The sequence below is a fragment of the Phalaenopsis equestris genome, unplaced genomic scaffold (assembly GCF_001263595.1).
Source record: "Phalaenopsis equestris unplaced genomic scaffold, ASM126359v1 Scaffold000202, whole genome shotgun sequence".
NCBI lineage: Eukaryota > Viridiplantae > Streptophyta > Magnoliopsida > Asparagales > Orchidaceae > Phalaenopsis > Phalaenopsis equestris.
The window spans coordinates 2714133-2735095 of NW_018164644.1; the positions used below are offsets into that span (position 1 = coordinate 2714133).

The 20963-nt window shown below is 34.3% G+C and overlaps 2 protein-coding genes across 2 annotated transcripts; both read right to left on the reverse strand.

Moving 5' to 3' along the window:
- Positions 1 to 10968: 10968 nt before the first annotated feature.
- On the reverse strand, positions 10969 to 13418 carry LOC110022811 (uncharacterized mitochondrial protein ymf11). The gene has a single exon (XM_020721925.1). The coding sequence runs from the start codon at positions 13305 to 13307 to the stop codon at positions 11148 to 11150; it is 2160 nt and encodes a 719-aa protein (XP_020577584.1). The 5' UTR covers positions 13308 to 13418; the 3' UTR covers positions 10969 to 11147.
- A 6420-nt stretch (positions 13419 to 19838) lies between these two features.
- On the reverse strand, positions 19839 to 20940 carry LOC110022809 (E3 ubiquitin-protein ligase ATL4-like). Its single transcript, XM_020721920.1, has one exon. The coding sequence runs from the start codon at positions 20897 to 20899 to the stop codon at positions 20018 to 20020; it is 882 nt and encodes a 293-aa protein (XP_020577579.1). The 5' UTR covers positions 20900 to 20940; the 3' UTR covers positions 19839 to 20017.
- Positions 20941 to 20963: the final 23 nt, after the last annotated feature.

The window sequence follows — 20963 nt, forward strand, 5'->3', positions numbered from 1 at the left end:
TTGAATACTTCTATAAATGCTAGAACGATAAATGAATAAATTAAAACAGCTTGATGTTTGATCCATTTATAATGATGAATAATATAATTTAAAATTGATAAACATGCTACTTAACAAGCTTAATCAAACCTCAACAATTAGTTCATTTAGAACTAAATTATGGATTTATATAAAATGTGATGATGCAGGAATTTTATACTTTTTAACACTAAATTGTTTTGATTCATGAATACAAGTTACTCGACTAAGTTTCAAGGTAGATCATTCTGATTTTCCAGAGTGTGCCATATTATATTTGAGCAAGTGTAAAGTCAGCAAGGATAAGGCTTTGATTAAATACTTTAAAGCAAGAAAAATAGAAAATTATCAACAATCATTGTAGTTTAAATATCAACAAGGACAATCCTCTTAATATTTTACCCCTAAACATGGTGAATAAGGTTATGAAATACATTACAATGTTAAGAAAACTTGGCGCAGCGGCAAATGGCATAGAATAGGGCAAACACAGAGCCATCAAGCTCAGCAAGCTTGCAGGTTTATTTTCAGGAGACTTTTCAGCACACATGAAGAAAAAAAAAGAGAAGTTTTAAACTAATTTTCTATAGGTAAGGTGGACGGATATATCATCTTCATTTTATATGAACAATCTCAACATGTCAAATCAAATAAAAAAAAGCCTTAATTAATTCCCCACCTTCAGTCTGCCTTTAGTTTCGAAAACAATAGAGCAGCCAGATATAGATCCCCTTCATAAACTCTTATATTCACAGATAGATCAGTTTATAAAAAACATTAGTATTCTACGCATAAATTCTTTTGAGCACACTATATTTTGAGAGATGAGTTGATAGGCCAAGTGAAAAAGCAAAGCAAGTATAAGCAAAATATCAGAATTATAACATTTTACTTATTTAGAGGCATGTATGTAGGCTGATCTATCTCCCTTTTTATCTCGAATCCAAATTTGACTGTTTGCCATATTTATTTTTTCATCTTTTGAACCTGTAAAGTTTATTCTGTTTGGCTTTCATCCATCCTGCTGCAAAAACACTCTGAAAGCAATGCATCAATTTGACTGTTTTCTTGGTGTGTGTGTGTGGGGGGTGGGGGGGGACGCGGAGAAAATGCAAACCAGAAATTGTTATTTAGTGGTATTTTGGTTGATGGCTGATACCATCATCAACAACTTGAGTGATTTACACGGTTACTTGTATTAGCTTGGCTGATGGATTATTTTTTATGAATGCTGCTTTGTTTGTGAGATTTTGTCTTTAGAAGGTGATAGAATGAGGTGGGAATATTACTTGAGGGTAGGGCCATGAATGAGCTGATTTCCAGTTTAGATGAGCCCCGCTTGAAATCGGATTGAATGGATTTGAGTTTGGATCGAAATCAAAACGAGCTGACTCAAATTTGAGTTATTTGGATTCGTTCAAGCTCGAAATCTGCTCTATTTGGCTCGAAATCGAAACAAGATGGCTCAAATTGAGTTATCTGGTTGGATTCATTCCGGCTCGTAGTTTGTTATATTCGATTTTATTCAACATTTTATATAATTTTTATAAGTAAAAATAATTTGAATCGATCTGAAGTTTGTTTGAGCCGATCCATACATGATTTGAAATCAGCTTGAAAAAAATTTAATCCAAAGTTTAGGTTCGGAACTTGGCTCGTATATCATGATTCGATCTAGATTCGAACTAAAATTCAAAAATGTTTTCTTAGAGCTAAATTCAAAGTCCTATTCGAGGTATGTTTGTTCCTATTTACTTTTTTACATGCATCACTTAATTCTTCTATATTTATATGTTTGAGAGCACAATTTATTGCAAAGAGGAACGGGCAGCACACACTTTTGTCAAGTCTTTCTATTTTTTGAGAAGGACGGCTGCACATTGCGAGCCTAAATATCATATGAATTCGGCGAGGTGAACACAAAGCTTGAGGTAGTCACAAAAATCTTTTTATCCAATATTGAAATAGCATTAATTAGCGTTTGCGAGGGGGCTACTAATGAAAGGTTACTGGCAAGGGAATTGGGGAGGACAAATTCCATAGAGCTAGAGCAAGGGCCCTCCTAACTAGTTGAGCTCCAAGAATAGATGAAGAGGAGGGAGCAGAGTGGAGTCGGCAGAAAATTTTAACTCATCCATGAAGCACGAGCAAAAGCCCTTTGCCTAATCAAAGGAATGAAAGAAAAGTTTGAAGGATTGGATGAATTGACTGAAAGTAAAGAAAAGGGTTGGGAGAAAAAAATTGCCATCTAAAGGAAAAAAAAAAGTAATAAAAAAGAAATCAAGATCTAAAACGAAAGTCTTCAACCAAAAAAAAAAATCCCCTAATTAAAAGGGTCCGATTACATCATTATGATATAATAAACCATTACGTACCTTTCCTACTTTTCATTCTCACCATTGCTGCCTCCACAAAAGCTTGCGCTCAGGTGCGGGCCTGCACATGAATACACACAACAAACTACTAGTGACTCGGCTCTATTAAATTTCATTCATCATAAGTTAATTAACAAACTGAACAAATTTGAATGCTTTTATAAATGCTAGAATGATAAATGAATAAATTAAAACAGACCCATTTATAATGATGATAAATATAATTTAAAATTGATAAACATGCTAATTAACAAGCTTAATCAAACCTCAACAATTAGTTCATTTAAAATTAAATTATGGATTTATTTACAATGCGATGATGTAGGAATTTTATCCTTTTTAAAACTAATTTGTTTTGATTCATGAATATAAATTAGTCAATTATGCTCATAAAAAAGTTTGTTATTTAGAAGTTCATTGTAATAAAGAATCATTTTTAAGCTGAACACACTGCTCATTAATAAACTCAATAAGGCTTGTTGAATTAATAGACAAACTTCTCTCCAAAATGGCTCGTCAATAGTTTAACGGCCAATCTAGTTAGCTAATGAGTCAAGCTCAAAACAAGCTCAAAAAGTCATGATTTGAATGAACCAAGTATTGAATACTAAAACAAATACTTGAATCGAGCACGAGCTCGAACAGAATTTTGGCAAGTTCCTACTTGGCTCGGCTCAGTTCATTTGTAGCCCTACTGATATGCAATTGACTAAATTTTTTTGGGAATTTCTCTAGGCGCTCTCGAAGGTCCCCTTCGGCATGTTTCAAGTTTCAAGGTAAATAATTCAGATTTTCCAGCGTGTGCCATATTATATTTGAGCAACTGTAAAGTCAGCAAGGAGAAGGCTTTGATTAAATACTTTGAAGCAAGAAAAACAGAAAATTATCAACAATCATTGCAGTTTAAATATCAACAAGGACAATTCTCTTAAATATTTTACCACTAAACTTGGTGAATAAGGTTACAAAATACATTACAATGTTAACAAAACTAGGCGCAGCGGCAAATTAGCATAGAATATGCCAAACACAGAGCCATCAAGCTCAGGAAGCATGCAGATTTATTTTCAGGAGACTGTTCAGCACACATGATGAAAGAAAAAGAGAAGCTTTAAACTAACTCTCTATAGGTAAGGTGGACGGATATATCATCTTCATTTTATATGACCAATCTCAACATGCCAAATCAAATAAAAAAAAACTTAATTAATTCCCCACCTTCAGCCTGCCTTTAGTTTCGAAAACAATGCAGCAGCCAGATATTGATCCCCTTCATAAACTCTTGCATTCACAGATAGATCAGTTTATAAAAAACATTAGTATTATAAGCATTAATTCTTTTGAACACAGACTATATTTTAGGAGATGAGTTGATAAGCCAAGTGAAAAATCAAAGCAAGTATAAGCAAAATATCAGAATTACAACATTTTACATATCGTAGAGGCATGTGTGGTTTACCAAGCAAGATATGGGCATTTACATGCATACCACCAAATTCCTATGCATTTACATATCTAACACCTAAACTTTGGTTTTTACATCCATACCACCCAAATCTTTCATATCACATAAAAATACCACCATTTTAAATTTTGAAAATTGAAACACAGTTTTTCATGCATAGGCAAGATGCTGTGTATGTTAGAATTAAAGTTTTAAAGTGTTAGATAAGTAAATACATAAGAATTGAGCGGTATGCATGCAAATCTTCCAACAAGATGAGCAAAAAATCAGAGTCCAAGCTTACGGGTTAACACCATTTTAACCCAATAAGACTGCCAATTTTGAGTAACCATTGGCGCCAACGAAAGTAGAGAAATTGAACTTCAGCTATCAGTGATAAGTGAACATGCAAACTTCGGATTATCCAAAATTATAAGAAAATAATTTTAATTCTCAATTTCTAGAACATAGAAATCAACAAGCGTCAAAACTGTATATCTAGTTACCAACTTTATAGAGTTCAATTACTTAACAAAATTGCCTTTTTTGCACATCATGTTGAATGTGCCGGATCATATCATTTTTTTCTCTAACTGCTTATAACTTGAAAACCACAACTATTTTACAAATGAATAGAGGATTAGAACGAGAAATATGATCTATTTGATGATATGAGAGCCTGCTAAAATTACATAAAAAATATGGAAGGACAAAAGACATTTATAAATTAGTCAATTATGCTCATAAAAAAGTTTGTTATTTAGAAGTTCATTGTAATAAAGAATCATTTTTAAGCTGAACACACTGCTCATTAATAAACTCAATAAGGCTTGTTGAATTAATAGACAAACTTCTCTCCAAAATGGCTCGTCAATAGTTTAACGGCCAATCTAGTTAGCTAATGAGTCAAGCTCAAAACAAGCTCAAAAAGTCATGATTTGAATGAACCAAGTATTGAATACTAAAACAAATACTTGAATCGAGCACGAGCTCGAACAGAATTTTGGCAAGTTCCTACTTGGCTCGGCTTAGTTCATTTGTAGCCCTACTGATATGCAATTGACTAAATTTTTTTGGGAATTTCTCTAGCCGCTCTCGAAGGTCCCCTTCGGCATGTTTCAAGTTTCAAGGTAAATAATTCAGATTTTCCAGCGTGTGCCATATTATATTTGAGCAACTGTAAAGTCAGCAAGGAGAAGGCTTTGATTAAATACTTTGAAGCAAGAAAAACAGAAAATTATCAACAATCATTGCAGTTTAAATATCAACAAGGACAATTCTCTTAAATATTTTACCACTAAACTTGGTGAATAAGGTTACAAAATACATTACAATGTTAACAAAACTAGGCGCAGCGGCAAATTAGCATAGAATATGCCAAACACAGAGCCATCAAGCTCAGGAAGCATGCAGATTTATTTTCAGGAGACTGTTCAGCACACATGATGAAAGAAAAAGAGAAGCTTTAAACTAACTCTCTATAGGTAAGGTGGACGGATATATCATCTTCATTTTATATGACCCATCTCAACATGCCAAATCAAATAAAAAATAAAACTTAATTAATTCCCCACCTTAAGTCAGCCTTTAGTTTCGAAAACAATGCAGCAGCCAGATATTGATCCCCTTCATAAACTCTTGTATTCACAGACAGATCAGTTTATAAAAAACATTAATATTATAAGCATTAATTCTTTTGAACACAGACTATATTTTAGGAGATGAGTTGATAAGCCAAGTGAAAAATCAAAGCAAGTATAAGCAAAATATCAGAATTAGAACATTTTACATATCGTAAAGGCATGTATGTTTACCAAGCAAGATATGGGCATTTACATGCATACCACCAAATTCCTATGCATTTACATATCTAACACCTAAACTTTGCTTTTTACATCCATACCACCCAAATCTTTCATATCACATAAAAAATACCACCATTTTAAATTTTGAAAATTGAAACACAGTTTTTCATGCATAGGCAAGGTGCTATGTATGTTAAAATTAAAGTTTTAAAGTGTTAGATAAGTACATACATAAGAATTGAGCGGTATGCATGCAAATCTTCCAACAAGATAAGCAAAAAATCAGAGTCCAAGCTTATGGGTTAACACCATTTTAACCCAATAAGACTGCCAATTTTGAGGAACCATTGGCGCCAATGAAAGTAGAGAAATTGAACTTCAGCTATCAGTAATAAGTGAACATGCAAACTTTGCAAACTTCGGATTATCCAAAATTATAAGAAAATAATTTTAATTCTCAATTTCTAGAACATAGAAATCAACAAGCGTCAAAACTGTATATCTAGTTGCCAAGCTTGATATACAGTTTATAATGATGATAAATATAATTTAAAATTGATAAACATGCTAATTAACAAGCTTAATCAAACCTCAACAATTAGTTCATTTAAAATTAAATTATGGATTTATTTACAATGCGATGATGTAGGAATTTTATCCTTTTTAAAACTAATTTGTTTTGATTCATGAATATAAATTAGTCAATTATGCTCATAAAAAAGTTTGTTATTTAGAAGTTCATTGTAATAAAGAATCATTTTTAAGCTGAACACACTGCTCATTAATAAACTCAATAAGGCTTGTTGAATTAATAGACAAACTTCTCTCCAAAATGGCTCGTCAATAGTTTAACGGCCAATCTAGTTAGCTAATGAGTCAAGCTCAAAACAAGCTCAAAAAGTCATGATTTGAATGAACCAAGTATTGAATACTAAAACAAATACTTGAATCGAGCACGAGCTCGAACAGAATTTTGGCAAGTTCCTACTTGGCTCGGCTTAGTTCATTTGTAGCCCTACTGATATGCAATTGACTAAATTTTTTTGGGAATTTCTCTAGCCGCTCTCGAAGGTCCCCTTCGGCATGTTTCAAGTTTCAAGGTAAATAATTCAGATTTTCCAGCGTGTGCCATATTATATTTGAGCAACTGTAAAGTCAGCAAGGAGAAGGCTTTGATTAAATACTTTGAAGCAAGAAAAACAGAAAATTATCAACAATCATTGCAGTTTAAATATCAACAAGGACAATTCTCTTAAATATTTTACCACTAAACTTGGTGAATAAGGTTACAAAATACATTACAATGTTAACAAAACTAGGCGCAGCGGCAAATTAGCATAGAATATGCCAAACACAGAGCCATCAAGCTCAGGAAGCATGCAGATTTATTTTCAGGAGACTGTTCAGCACACATGATGAAAGAAAAAGAGAAGCTTTAAACTAACTCTCTATAGGTAAGGTGGACGGATATATCATCTTCATTTTATATGACCAATCTCAACATGCCAAATCAAATAAAAAAAAACTTAATTAATTCCCCACCTTCAGCCTGCCTTTAGTTTCGAAAACAATGCAGCAGCCAGATATTGATCCCCTTCATAAACTCTTGTATTCACAGACAGATCAGTTTATAAAAAACATTAATATTATAAGCATTAATTCTTTTGAACACAGACTATATTTTAGGAGATGAGTTGATAAGCCAAGTGAAAAATCAAAGCAAGTATAAGCAAAATATCAGAATTAGAACATTTTACATATCGTAAAGGCATGTATGTTTACCAAGCAAGATATGGGCATTTACATGCATACCACCAAATTCCTATGCATTTACATATCTAACACCTAAACTTTGCTTTTTACATCCATACCACCCAAATCTTTCATATCACATAAAAAATACCACCATTTTAAATTTTGAAAATTGAAACACAGTTTTTCATGCATAGGCAAGGTGCTATGTATGTTAAAATTAAAGTTTTAAAGTGTTAGATAAGTACATACATAAGAATTGAGCGGTATGCATGCAAATCTTCCAACAAGATAAGCAAAAAATCAGAGTCCAAGCTTATGGGTTAACACCATTTTAACCCAATAAGACTGCCAATTTTGAGGAACCATTGGCGCCAATGAAAGTAGAGAAATTGAACTTCAGCTATCAGTAATAAGTGAACATGCAAACTTTGGATTATCCAAAATTATAAGAAAATAATTTTAATTCTCAATTTCTAGAACATAGAAATCAACAAGCGTCAAAACTGTATATCTAGTTACCAACTTTATAGAGTTCAATTACTTAACAAAATTGCCTTTTTTGCACATCATGTTGAATGTGCCGGATCATATCATTTTTTTCTCTAACTGCTTATAACTTGAAAACCACAACTATTTTACAAATGAATAGAGGATTAGAACGAGAAATATGATCTATTTGATGATATGAGAGCCTGCTAAAATTACATAAAAAATATGGAAGGACAAAAGACATTTTAACAAGTATTAGAAAGAACAGCAGATAAGTGACAATGCAGAATATGGCAATAGAATATATCCTCTTGATAGCTACAGTTAGGTGCTTCTAACCAAAATTTGAAATTGTACAATCGGATATTGAAATGTTTTTTATCCTGGAGACATTTAAGGCATAAACCTCAAAATTCAACCATTAAATTAAGTTAATAAAAAATGAAATAATAAGAAACATACAAACATCAAGATAAGATTATAACAACCAAAGCAAATATCATAAAAATGCCCCATTCACTGCAAAATTTAACATAAACAAGTACTCTAAGATATTAATATCAAAATTTATGAAATAAAAAATTCCACCACTCTTATCGCTTAGAGAGTTTTCATAAGAATCAACAGTATAGTTAATTATTTTCTCTCCTTCATTCCCATTTGTGTCAACATCTTCCTAGCTTTTCTCATCTTCATCTTCATCATCTTTCTCATCCCTAATCAAATAAAAACTAATAAAAATATTAGTTAAATTTTTAAAAAATATCTATGTTGATGATTAGAATTTCTATTACATAAAATCTTGTACTGACATTTTCTATTCCTAAGTTGACTTGTGTTGGTTTTATTTCTTCATCCATTAAAAATGTCAACATTAAGACTTTCTTCTTGCAATTTTGATGAGCTAACTTCAATTTCAATCTCAGCAAAATATCTATCGTCCAATGGCATATCATTACTAACTAATGGATTTTCATCATCTTCAAAAATTGACTTCTTCAAATGCACTTTGTTAATTTCTTGTTATACATGATATAAATCAATGAGTTCATCGTTGAAGTAGTCATATGAATTATCTTCTAGACATGAACTTGATAGGCAAATGATTTATACTCTTTACATGAACTTCATTAGGCATACTCCAATTTTATTCAATCTGACCCAATATTTTAATTGCAAAATCTTTATAAGTTAGGAGTGTCATCTTCAAACCGAATGCACCACTTAACTAAATTTTAAGAAAATATATTCAGTATAATGTATAAATTTTGTGTAACGAGATAAATTTAACTCAGTTTGGATATAGAGAAATAAGAAAACAAAATTACTCATAAATATTAGATTTATAAATTAATATTTTGAAGCCCTAATATTAGAGGATTGTGCCTCTTCAAAATTGTGTTGAAGCAAGCTCCGACACACTCAAACATATGTCTCATTCAGCTAATATAAGGTTTTTTTTTTCCAAAATTGCATTGGGAATGTTTCTAATTGCATCATTTTAACCATTGTTCTAACAATTTAATAATACCATCGCCAAAAAAAGATTAAAAAAAAAACAAAAACAAAAGAACAATTCCATACACTCTACAGTTTAGAATAACATATAAACCCACAGAACAAACTCGAATCCAAATGTATATAGAATATGTTGACTGAAGACCATCAGATAGCAAGCAAGTAATTTTGATTCCTAATATATACAACAAAAAATGGATAGCAAAATTGATAAGAGGAAAAATTGATGGAATGTGCGATATGCAAAAAACATCAAGGACACAAGTAAATTAAAGGCAAAAATTACTTAAACTCATAATCATTAAATTAGGCCAAAATGATATGAAATTACATATGAAAAGCAAGCCTAAAACTAGCATTAAGAAAAACCAGGGACCAGCAGAGCACCCATCTTCTCTACCATATTTTCTATCCATACATTCATATTTAGAATTTCCTCAATCACCTATGACAAGTCTGTTAACATGCTTCCTTTTAATTTAGCTATGTGGATTTATAAATTGATACCTAAAGCAATGTAATTTATTTTTGGCTCTTATTCAATAAAATCTCATATTTTTTATTTCAAGCTCGTAATTAACTAGCGGATGTGTGATTCTTTGAGTGCAATGCAAGTGCAAAAAACTACTTGTGAGGGGGTATTTCCCTTGTTAAATATTTGTTAGTGTTGTTAGATGTCTTTTGATTTTGATTTTTTTTTTTATGTGATCTATATTGTTTGCATCATCCTTAATCCCATTTAAGCCTAGATTGTAGAGGTTGTTTGGCCACAAGTAGGATTTAGTAATTCAAGATAGGATTAAAATCTAAAAAACCTCTTTGGCATGACAATGGAATCCTGACAAATAATATTGTTGTTTATTCTTAATTTAAGAATTGTAAGACTAAATCTTACTTAAATCCCGATTAAAATAGTATACAAATAGCGCCTAAGTCACCCTGCATTAATTCAACTTTACTATCCTGGAGGTCCATTTAAATTGTCAACAAATTTAGTGCAGTTAACAAGTGACTAATAAATTTTAAAAAAAAACATAAGAACATAAAATAAAACATAATCATGCAAATAACAAACAGGATACAAGCCCAAACAAAAAATATAATTCCCCATACTCAATTTGATTAAAATTTAATTACATTCAATAATAATGTCATTTCCAAGTCTCAAGCCCTGAGTGTGAAAAGTGAATGGTTGTATTAGGTACTTGACATCCAGCATAAAATTTTTGTAGAAAAAATCATGACATAATCCATTAAATCAATTGAAAAAGAATTCATGCAGCCGACCCCACTAAGTGGGATAAAGGCTTTTGTTGTTATGGTATATTCAGTAACCTAGTCGGACAAGACAATGCTTGTAATGTAAAGATCTAAATGGAAAAAAATCATTTTCCTTTACCACATGAAATGATGGATAAGAAAATCTATTGAAATTGCAACTTTGGGATTTTGGATTCCAAATATATATGCTAGTATGGAATTCTGCTGACAACTAATGTATCATGTAAGGAGAATATTGACAAATGAAAATTTCTCACATAGACAGCACAGCATGGATTTCATCAGTGCAGATCGGGATAAAATAACACAATAATAACTAATCAAAAATTAAACTATGACACATAAATTAACAGTGCATTTTAGTTAAAATTACATGGGCACATACATTTGTTGGCTTCATTTTTTATTTTTTGCAAAAAAAACCCGGAATTTAATCCTTCCAGACAATTTAACTGCTACTTCTCACATATGGGCAGCCTGCAGCACATGATCACTCACTTCATCATCACCAACCTTATTTTCAGACTCAAGTGTTAACCCTAACAGCTCTTCCTTAGCTCTCCGGGCATCACTTTCTCCTAATGGAGGCAACAACACAGCATTCTTCTTATAATTCCAAACAAGCATTGAAACATAATCCTGAGGTGTTACAAGCCCCTGCTCCCTAATGCATTTTCTCTGCTCATCAAGAGTCTCCCTGTCCTCGAGCTTAATGTATTCTAACAAAACCTTCTCGTGATCCGGCTTCCACCCCCTCGGAAACGGCGTGTAATCAGTCTCCGGTACAAGAGACATCCTGGTGTACTGAAGCCCCTCAATAGAGTCCACAAGTCCCATCCTCATTAACTCATTGTACTCCGGTGACTGCCCCTTCTTATCCTTCAATGGCCGCTGCAGATTCCTCGCTCCAATCTTATACACTTTAGCTCTCGATCGAAGCTTGTATTTAGCTGCATAAAGCTTCGCCAAGGATCCCCTGATAATATAAGAACAAAAGTTCACAACTTTTTTGCGATTATCAGCGTACCGATACCATTCCACCATTGTGGATAGAAACTTGTTCATCTGCGCATTCGTGTGAGCTTGCGTGGCGTGGAACATTCGGAAGCAAGGCTGAGGATCTGGGTCCCTATCACCCTTCAAAAATTCCAATTTTCTGAACTGTTTGATACACTGCTTCAAACTCGCCGTCACCGATAACAATGTGCCGACACCCTTCTCGCTGATGATCTTACCTCCGGTCGCGGTGTACCGGAGAGTGGGATACACGACCCGCCGGCATAATACGTGGTCAAGGAACATGATTCCCTTTGTAATGTGCTCGATTGGAACACTTTCATTGTCCAATTTGAGCTGATATCTTTGATCACAAAACTGAATTAGTTGCTTCCTCAATTCAGCCGCATCAGCCCGAGGACCTCTAATGCCAACCATTATGTGCCCTCCAAACCTAATATAGTCCATCTTCCTCGTCTTGTCTGGCCCGCTTGTCGGCACAAACTCCGGCCATGAAGTGTTGCCCTGCTCTATGTCTCCTTCCTCCCCTGTCCAAATAACATCAGCTTTGGATGGCTTATAGAACTCCTTAACCTTACCCTCCATCCACTTATCCAATTCATCGAGACAAATATTTGCGAGCAAGGGACTGAGAACCCCGCAATGGCCCCAATTGGGGTATTTATCGGCCTCCGCTGGTGCAAATCCGAAGAAGGACTGAAGCCAGTATGGATCAGGCTTCGGTTCATCCTCTCCCAAAACTCTCTTTTTTTGGTACTTGCGTTTCTTCTTCTTCTTCTTCGCTTCATCGTTAGCTGGATTGCCAGTAACCACGGGAGTCACAAGCGCCGACTTGATCAAATCAATAATCTTTCTATCCCTAACCTCTCGAATGAGAGCTCCGATAACCAATCCAGGCTTAACGCCATCCAAAATTGTGCTGAGATCGCCTTTCATGTACCATAGATACCCTGCGAAGCTACGACGAATGGTGCGGATGACCGTGTGGGCGGTGCGGCCGGGACGAAAGGCGTATGATTTCTGAGAGAATCTTGCCTCAAAAACGGGTTCGAGAAGAAAGAGAAGGATTTCCTGGACGATTCGGTCCTGGAAAGGGGAGGGTTGGGGGTTAGTGAGGAGGGCGCGAATCTTGCGCTTGGAGAGAGAGGAAAGATCGGTCTTGTCGCGTGGGGAGCGGATGAAAAACTCGAGGCGAGCTCCCCAGCGGAAACGGCCGTCGAGAACGGCGTTGCGAAGGGCGAGGAGGTCATTGAGAGCGGAATGGGTGATGGAGGATTTGGGGAGGTAGGAGCCGGTCTCATCGGCGTAGACCTTTTGGTAGGAGAGAATCCAAAGCTCGGGCCGGTTGAGGTGGTCGGAGAGAGAAGTGATTGTGGAGGAGGGATCGCGGAAGTTGGAGAGCCAGAGGGAAGAAAGGGTGGAGATGGCGTCTTCTTTGAGGAAGGGGGAGAGGGAAGGGGAGACGGAAGAGGGGGGAAGGTGGCGGCGGCGAGAAGAGGGAGGGGGGTGAAGATTGGTGGAGAGAGGACGTGCGAGGATGGGAAGAGAGGCGGCGGCGGTGGGAGAAGAGGAGAGAAGCCGGAGGAGGGAGAGGTGGCGATGCATCGGGGGGGCAGAGGAGGCGAAGAGCTCGCCCTAGACAAAGGGCTCATGGCATGGTTGGGCGGTCGAGGTCGTAGTGGACTAGCAGAGTTAGAGCCATATTTTGATCAAATCTCTCAAGAATAGGGTGATAAAAAAGAGCAAGACTTACAAATTATCATTCTCAATTTATAAAAGTTTACATGAATTTACTTTAAATTCATAAACATATGGAATGATCCCAAGTGAAACAATGGTAAGAATTGATTGATCTAAATGATGAGTACTGCGTTAAAATAGTCAGTGACAATTTACATGAGATCGTTTTAGTCTCAAAGTTTATAGAAGTGCCAAATTAATCTCAGACTCTTTAAATGGAGGCCGGAATAGTTTCCATAAAAAAATATTAGAATTTAATTTTTAAATAGACAGGAATTATTTTGATACTTCTATAAATTCTATAATGAAAATTGACTCATGCAAATAGAAGTGGGCTATTTTCGCACTTTACTTATTTTTAATGCATTGCATAATTCCTTGCACTCATTTTTTTTAAAACTTGAAATTATGTAGGATGAGAATTGAAAAAAGTGACTAAAGTATAAAATTATAGGAAATTGAAAACATTTTTTATATTATAATATATATAAAAAATGAAAAATTATGCCCTAAATGCTTGGAGTAGGCCAATAAAGTTGAATTTGAGAAACTTAATGCTTTTACCAAGTATTTGGTATGGATGATTTAATGGCTAATAAAATTAATAATTGTCAATGGACATCAATTGATGAGCAACATTGAATAATGAGTGACATTGTACCGTCAAGTTAAGCATTATTTTTATAAGAAAAGTGATTAAACATCTAGAAATGATTCAGAGAATGGGGACACATGAAATAGTTGTTGATTTTTTCATTAGAGTTTTTTTATAATCTTTTTAATTGCTACTTTTTCAAACTGATTTTATTTCCTATATTGAAAGGATAATTTGGAATTCATTTATATTTTTATGACTCTTAAATGAGATAATTTGAAATTTATTATGGGTTGAAGCCTCTCTATCACAATTTAATTCCCTCTTCATGAAAATTATTTGATGAGGAATTACTGTCATTTTGCTATTTCTAAACCATAATTCCTCTCCCCCGACACCATCGATATTTGTCTTCGATTGTGCAAGCTCTGGCCCTCCAAATTATGTTCATCTAATGCTTAAAATTCTAGCAAGGTGTTCTCAATATTATTTTCTTTATCAAATTGTAAAGCCACTATAATCCATTTATAAGTATCCACTCTTCATCTACAATGCTTGAAGATTTAAGTACCCCTTGAAAGCTATTGGCTAAGCTTTCAAATCCCATATCTCATCTTCATCCTTAGCAACGCAAAAATACCACATCTCTTTAATAAAATTAGTTTACTATCTCTCCAAAAGTTCATAAATATATCATCATAAACCTCCACAAAAAAATAGAAAGCCTCTCTTTTCAAATATCAACCGTCCTCATTTGTAATTATCGTTCATTATTGACTACCACTAATCATCAATTAACTTTGATGCATGTTGTCACCCTACATATAGAATCAAATGTTTATCCATCAATGTCACCCAAGGTCTAACTCTGAATGTTTACAAGCATTTAATTCTCACCCTCACTCTTTAATGCAGCTTATCCCGACAATACAAATATTATTGATGTGAGAAAAAGGTATATGAAAATAAGTGATTAAGAGTTTATATGATTCCAATTCTTTTATGGGATAAATGAGCAAATCTTTTGATGTTCATCTCAAAATAAATTATTATGACTAAAGATAAAACTTTTATTCCAATTATTATTCACCAATATTAAAGTTACAGGGTTTTAAATCTTATTTCCTCCAATGAATTATTATTAATTATTACAAAATATATATTTTAATAAACTTTATTTATATCTATCCATCTATGTTGATTTTTTTATTTTTAAAATATATGTAACATATTAAATTACATATATAATTATATCTTAATAAGTTTTAAATCAAATAAGTTTATAACTATTGAAAGCATTATTGATTTATGAGTTTTTTTAATACTTTTATCATATAGTAATATTATTCTATCATTTAAATTATATTACAATAGTTTTAACATTGATTACTATATTTACTTTGAGCTAGTTAAAACATTAAAGTTTGAACCTTTGTTTCTTCCTATTTAATAATCAATCTATTTTTCTACTAATCTTACATTGGTCTCAACTGTCAAATAGCTGCAATGATTTGGAGAAGAAAATTGAGTGATGTCAATCAAATGACGGAAGTTAGATGACAGTAGCCAAGCATTAATGGTTAAGCAATAACAATCAGGTGATCGTAACTAAATAGTAATGGTCAATATCAAAAGATGATCATTTATGTCAATATTCTAAAAAAACTCTAAGTTTCTTCAAATTTTTCTCCCTCTTTAACATAATTCATATGTTAAATTAATGATGATCCATTTTTAATTTTCTAAAATTAATTTTTTTACTTATTTTAGCTAAAATTCTTAAACATTCTATCTGACAACCTACATTTTTTTAAATTAATTACTTTTCTGTCATTTCATTTAAAACTCTTGAATACTATGGAACAATGTATATTTCATGGCCCAAGAGTGGCTTAACAAACACTTTTTTTGGGCTTTATGTTAAAAAATAAAAAGCCCAACATTGGTTTAGGGGTTCAACCACCGGAGAAGAAAATATTGTTGGGTCAAATGGTTGGTGAACTATATAATTAGATCTGCACCTCATGAAATATACAATTTTGGGGCATTTGCAGAAATACCACCCACATAAGAATTTAGTGGTATGTTTGTAAATCTTCCAAAAATTTTTTTTATTTTATAATAATTTTCAACTTGTATTATTTTTTATAATCTCTATTTATCATAGTTTTAATTTGTCATCAAGAGGAAATTTAAGGAAAAAAAAAATTATTCATGCCTATAGATGTAATTTCATACTAAATAATGAGGTTATAAGGAAAACACAAATCCTACTTAATTGATTTTGAGTTGAAACTATGAATCGAATTTCTTTCGAGCTGATTTAAAGTCATACACGAATTTACCATATTCTTGAGAGTGTAGATTGAGAGAGAGCGTGAGAGGTCCCCTCTTTGCTCTTTCTTCTCTCTTTTTTTCTTATTTATATACTATGAAGTCTATGAACCCACATAAGAGTCTAGAAAATAAATATAAAATTTGGTTATATGCTACATAGTACAGAGTTGGAGCAGATTAGCTGTCGAAAAGACTGCAGGTATTTTTAATAAATGATGATATGCATGTTGTCGGATGGAAATTCTCTCCCTTCTGGCTCTCATCAAGCCCGATGGTGTAGCCAATTATTTGTCAATGAGTTTAGTGAGAAAGTCCAACCAGTTGCATGAGTTTGACTAGAAGAGCTTGCTTGAAGATCAGGATGGTAGGTAATCCAGTTCTGAGGAACTCACTGGAATGTTAGCATACTTTAGAGCTATTCTCAAAATCCTTCTAGGCAATAAGGAGCTCTGCAGCTCGTCACTTCCAAAGTTAAAACTAACATGTATGATTGATTTGGTCTGTGCCAAACCACTAAATGGTTTTCCCGCAGCACAAATCAAACTCTAACCCAACACAAATTAAAATCAAATTTAAATGTTATCCAAACCAAATCCAAATCTTGGCTACCCGTTGACCACAGTTGGTTGAATCCTTAAATAGTCTTACACTTTGTTAAACAAATCCAGTTGTGATAGGCGACCGGTTAGGTTTGTTTGGTTTAACAGAGCAAATTAAAGAAATTAAAAAAGATAATAATGTTTCTTAATATATAATTAATTTGGAAAATTAGTATTTTAAAATCGATAGGGGAACGACTGTACCAATAAACTTTAATGATGATTAAAATTAACATAGAAGATATGATTCTCTTTTATGTTCACCGTTCAACTGCACTAACCTCCATCAATTTGCAATAATTTCATGAAACCAGGAATTAAAACATACTTGTAAACATTATTTAATTATTTAGTTATATATGTATATAATAACATTGATGTGTGTTGGAAAATCCGTGACGGTAGAGTAATGGATTGTCATCTTAACGTTGTACGAGAATTCAACACACACACAGAGATGAAAGAGAAACAAGTAGTGATGACTCCAGAAACTTTTACGTGGAAAATCCGGAAAGAGAAAAAGTCATGGGTCTAGCCCAATTGTGAAAATCTACTATTGATTGATGATTACAGAGATCTCTTGTCCCACAGACGGGAAATGGTTACTAGATTCCTAAGTTATATCGTTGACTAACGGCGTATAGTCGGCGGTGGTTGACGGAGGTCGGCGGTGATCGACGGTAGTCAACGAAAATCGATGGCGGTCGGTGGTGGTCGATGAAGGTCAGCGATGGTCGACGACAGTAGAGGAAGGTCGACGGAGGTCAGCAGTGATCGACGGTGGTTGATAGTGATCGACAGAGGTCGGTGTTGGTTGCCGACGGTCGGTGGTGATCGACGACAATTGATGGTGTTCGACGAAGGTAGACGATGACAGATATGATGTTTAGCTTGAGCTCTTTCTCAAAGTCTCAGGTTCTTTCTCAAGTCTCCCTCTTCATGTGAGTGGTGAGGCTCTATCTACATTGTTTTGGGTGCAATTAATACAGGAATATGAACCATTTTGATCAAACGGTCCGGAGAGCTTCCCTCGATCAGATAATATTTGATAGATATTTGAGGGTCTTAACGGTGTCGGAATTGAGCAATCTTAGGCTCGCTAGATTCATCTTGTCGAGACGCTCGATTTGACTATAAACTCGCTAAATTTGACATCTGTTTGACCTTTCAAATGCTTCCAGAAATCCTTCAAGTGTGGTTTAATAATTTGATCCGGGCTTGATCTGATTCAGATTGGACTAGCTTTTATATCGTTGGGTCCTTCTCATCGAGCCGGTCAGTTTGACTATAATTTTACTGAAATCGGAGCTCCGAATGAGTTTTTATCAAGATTTGAATATTTTTTATTTAAAATATTATTTCGAGATCCGTGTTGAATGATGAAAATTTATTAGCGGCGTATCAAACATAATAACCTCATTTCTTCCCATAATAGTTTGCTGGAAGAATTAATATCTTAGCGTGTTCAACTATGTTCGCACCCACCCTAATCCAACAATATTGGAGAGCTCAAAAGTTATTTTGGCTTGTGCAGTAATCTTCATAACCTAAGTAAAGTATTGGCCTATTCTATAAACATATACATGCATTTATAAATATATTTATTTCATGTTATAAATGTGTTTTGTAATTTTTAACATGTAGAAATAAAAAAAAAAAAGATTAAATAGCTAAATTTTTTTATTCAACTATTATATTTATACATTCTAAACTATATGTCAAAAGCCATCAAAATATCATTTTCAATATTATGATAATCTTCATTGCCAAAATTATGTCTTTGGTTGTTACAATTAAAATAACCCTAGTTGAGACTGACTAATTCAATCAATTAATTAATGACATTTTGCCAAACATTTGTCAAATTTATAGAGATATTTTCATAAACTTATTTATTTTCTTTTGACTTTTGAAATCCTCAAAGCTATGTTTGTGAGAATTAACTAAAATTTAGGCATTATTTAAGATTTAACTTAAAATTTTAAATAATACCAAACAAATTCTTTTAGGACTAAATAAATTATATAATTATGATGCTCCATTTGGCAGACAAGCTTCTATCATGGTTTTCGAGCAATCTAGTGTCTGTTTCAATGGAAAAATATTTAGCTCGGACGCCCGCACGTTCGGACAGCCAACCACCGGTCATCACATCGCCCGTTGATAACGACATTTGAAATATAGGAATGAAAGAGGGTTTTTAAAAAAATATAGGAGAAAATGAGCTCTCCAAGAAGTTGGGAATAGACAAGGAGAAGATGAGGGTTTGGTGTGAATTTGGTGTGAATGGGAGAGAATATGAGGATTTCATGAATTTGGTGTAGAGGGGGGAGATGAGGAAAGCTATATTGTGATATTTACAAATAATTTCTTGAACTATTATTATAATAAAATAAAAATGAAAAGCTATGTATTAAAACCAATTAATATTATCATTTATATTTACACATAATAAAAAAATTATATATAATTAATAATTAGTCTTACTAAGCGGCTTCTCCTAGAGTATCTTTATTTATAGTTGATAAATATTTAAGATTATTAAAGTCATGATTTAATATATATTGATTTTCATAAATTTGGTGTGATTTATTGAGTCTCATAAGGCCAGTTATTTGAAATTTCCGAAATTATTACATATTTAATTTAAATTTTTTTTCAAATTAAAAAAAATCATAGCGAAATATTGTGATCAAAATTTAACAAAATAAATTTATTTTGAAATAAATATAATATAATAATTAATTAGAATTTACATATTAAATTCACCTCAAAATAAATTAAAAAATAAAATAAAATCCAACATAATTAAATTGTGATTTCTCCCACAAATTAATTTGTATGCGAGCATACATAAAACTGAACTATATACAATGCAATGCCCAGCGCTATAATTCTGATCGAATTCAAACAGTTTTAATTCTCATTTACAGAAATTTCAGAAGAAAAAAAAAAAAAGCAATCTTTTCGACCAATTAAAGTGTTTGAATTCGATCAGAAATGGACTCAAATTCTTCTTTCAAAAACAAAAATTTGTGCTACAGTCAGATTCCCACAAACCATCGATAGATTCCGGCGAGGCCGCTCTCCTCCACCCACTCCGCCCCCTCTGCATCCCAACTCCGTCCATCGCCGGCGGCGACCGATTCAATAGGACCAGAGTCGTATCGATGGCTGCTTAACCTTCCAGAGAAGGTCAGAGAATTAAACGAGGATGAAGCCGAAGAAGCCACCCGATCCAAATACTCCCTCAACCACCCACGCCCGCCGCCTTCCTCCTCCTCCTCCTCATCTCCCCGCTCGCCATTCTCCTCCTTCACACTATCCCGGCGATCAACCGCGGCCTCCACCTCCTCGCCCACAACGTGTTCTACCGAAGACCCAAAAGAGTAAGACAGATCAATCTCTACCTGAAAGCTGTTGGATGGGCCGGGTTTCTCTTCGGGAACAGCCGGTGATCTGCAGAGAGGGCAGGATGGGGTGGATTGAAGCCACATGTCGATGCAATGGAGATGGAAGGCGTGGCGGCAAGTGGGGAGGAGGCGGAGATCGTCGCGCGGCCGGAAGGGGGAGAGACAGACGGCGCAATCGGCGGATTTGTGGAGGACGGTGGAGGGGGATGAGAGGGAGACGAGCGGGAAGGAGGAGATGGGTTGGTTTTTATAGGATGGCGGCGGCGGCGAGGTGGCCGAGTTGGAGGTGGGTTGTTCTGTGTGTGAGGACGGGGGGCGAGGAATTGAGAGCGGCGGGATTGAGGAGGTTCGCCGGCGGGAGAGGTAATGGCGGACGAGGTGGAAGGAGATTGAAGCGAGAATGGCGAAGGCGATGATCAATACAACGATTAGAAGTTTCGTGGTGGCAGCGGAGCCGCCGGAGGAGGACAAAACCGGCGGAGGAGATGGCGGCGGAGAGGGATCGCCCGGCATCGTCTTCAATTTTGAATTTTTACTCTAATTTCATCCGGTTGAGGAGCTATGTGAACAATATATA

What these genes read in the sequence shown, in the direction of transcription:
- LOC110022811 (XM_020721925.1), bottom strand. Translation starts at nt 13,307, where the DNA reads ATGCATCGCCACCTCTCCCTCCTCCGGCTTCTCTCCTCTTCTCCCACC.
- LOC110022809 (XM_020721920.1), bottom strand. Translation starts at nt 20,899, where the DNA reads ATGCCGGGCGATCCCTCTCCGCCGCCATCTCCTCCGCCGGTTTTGTCC.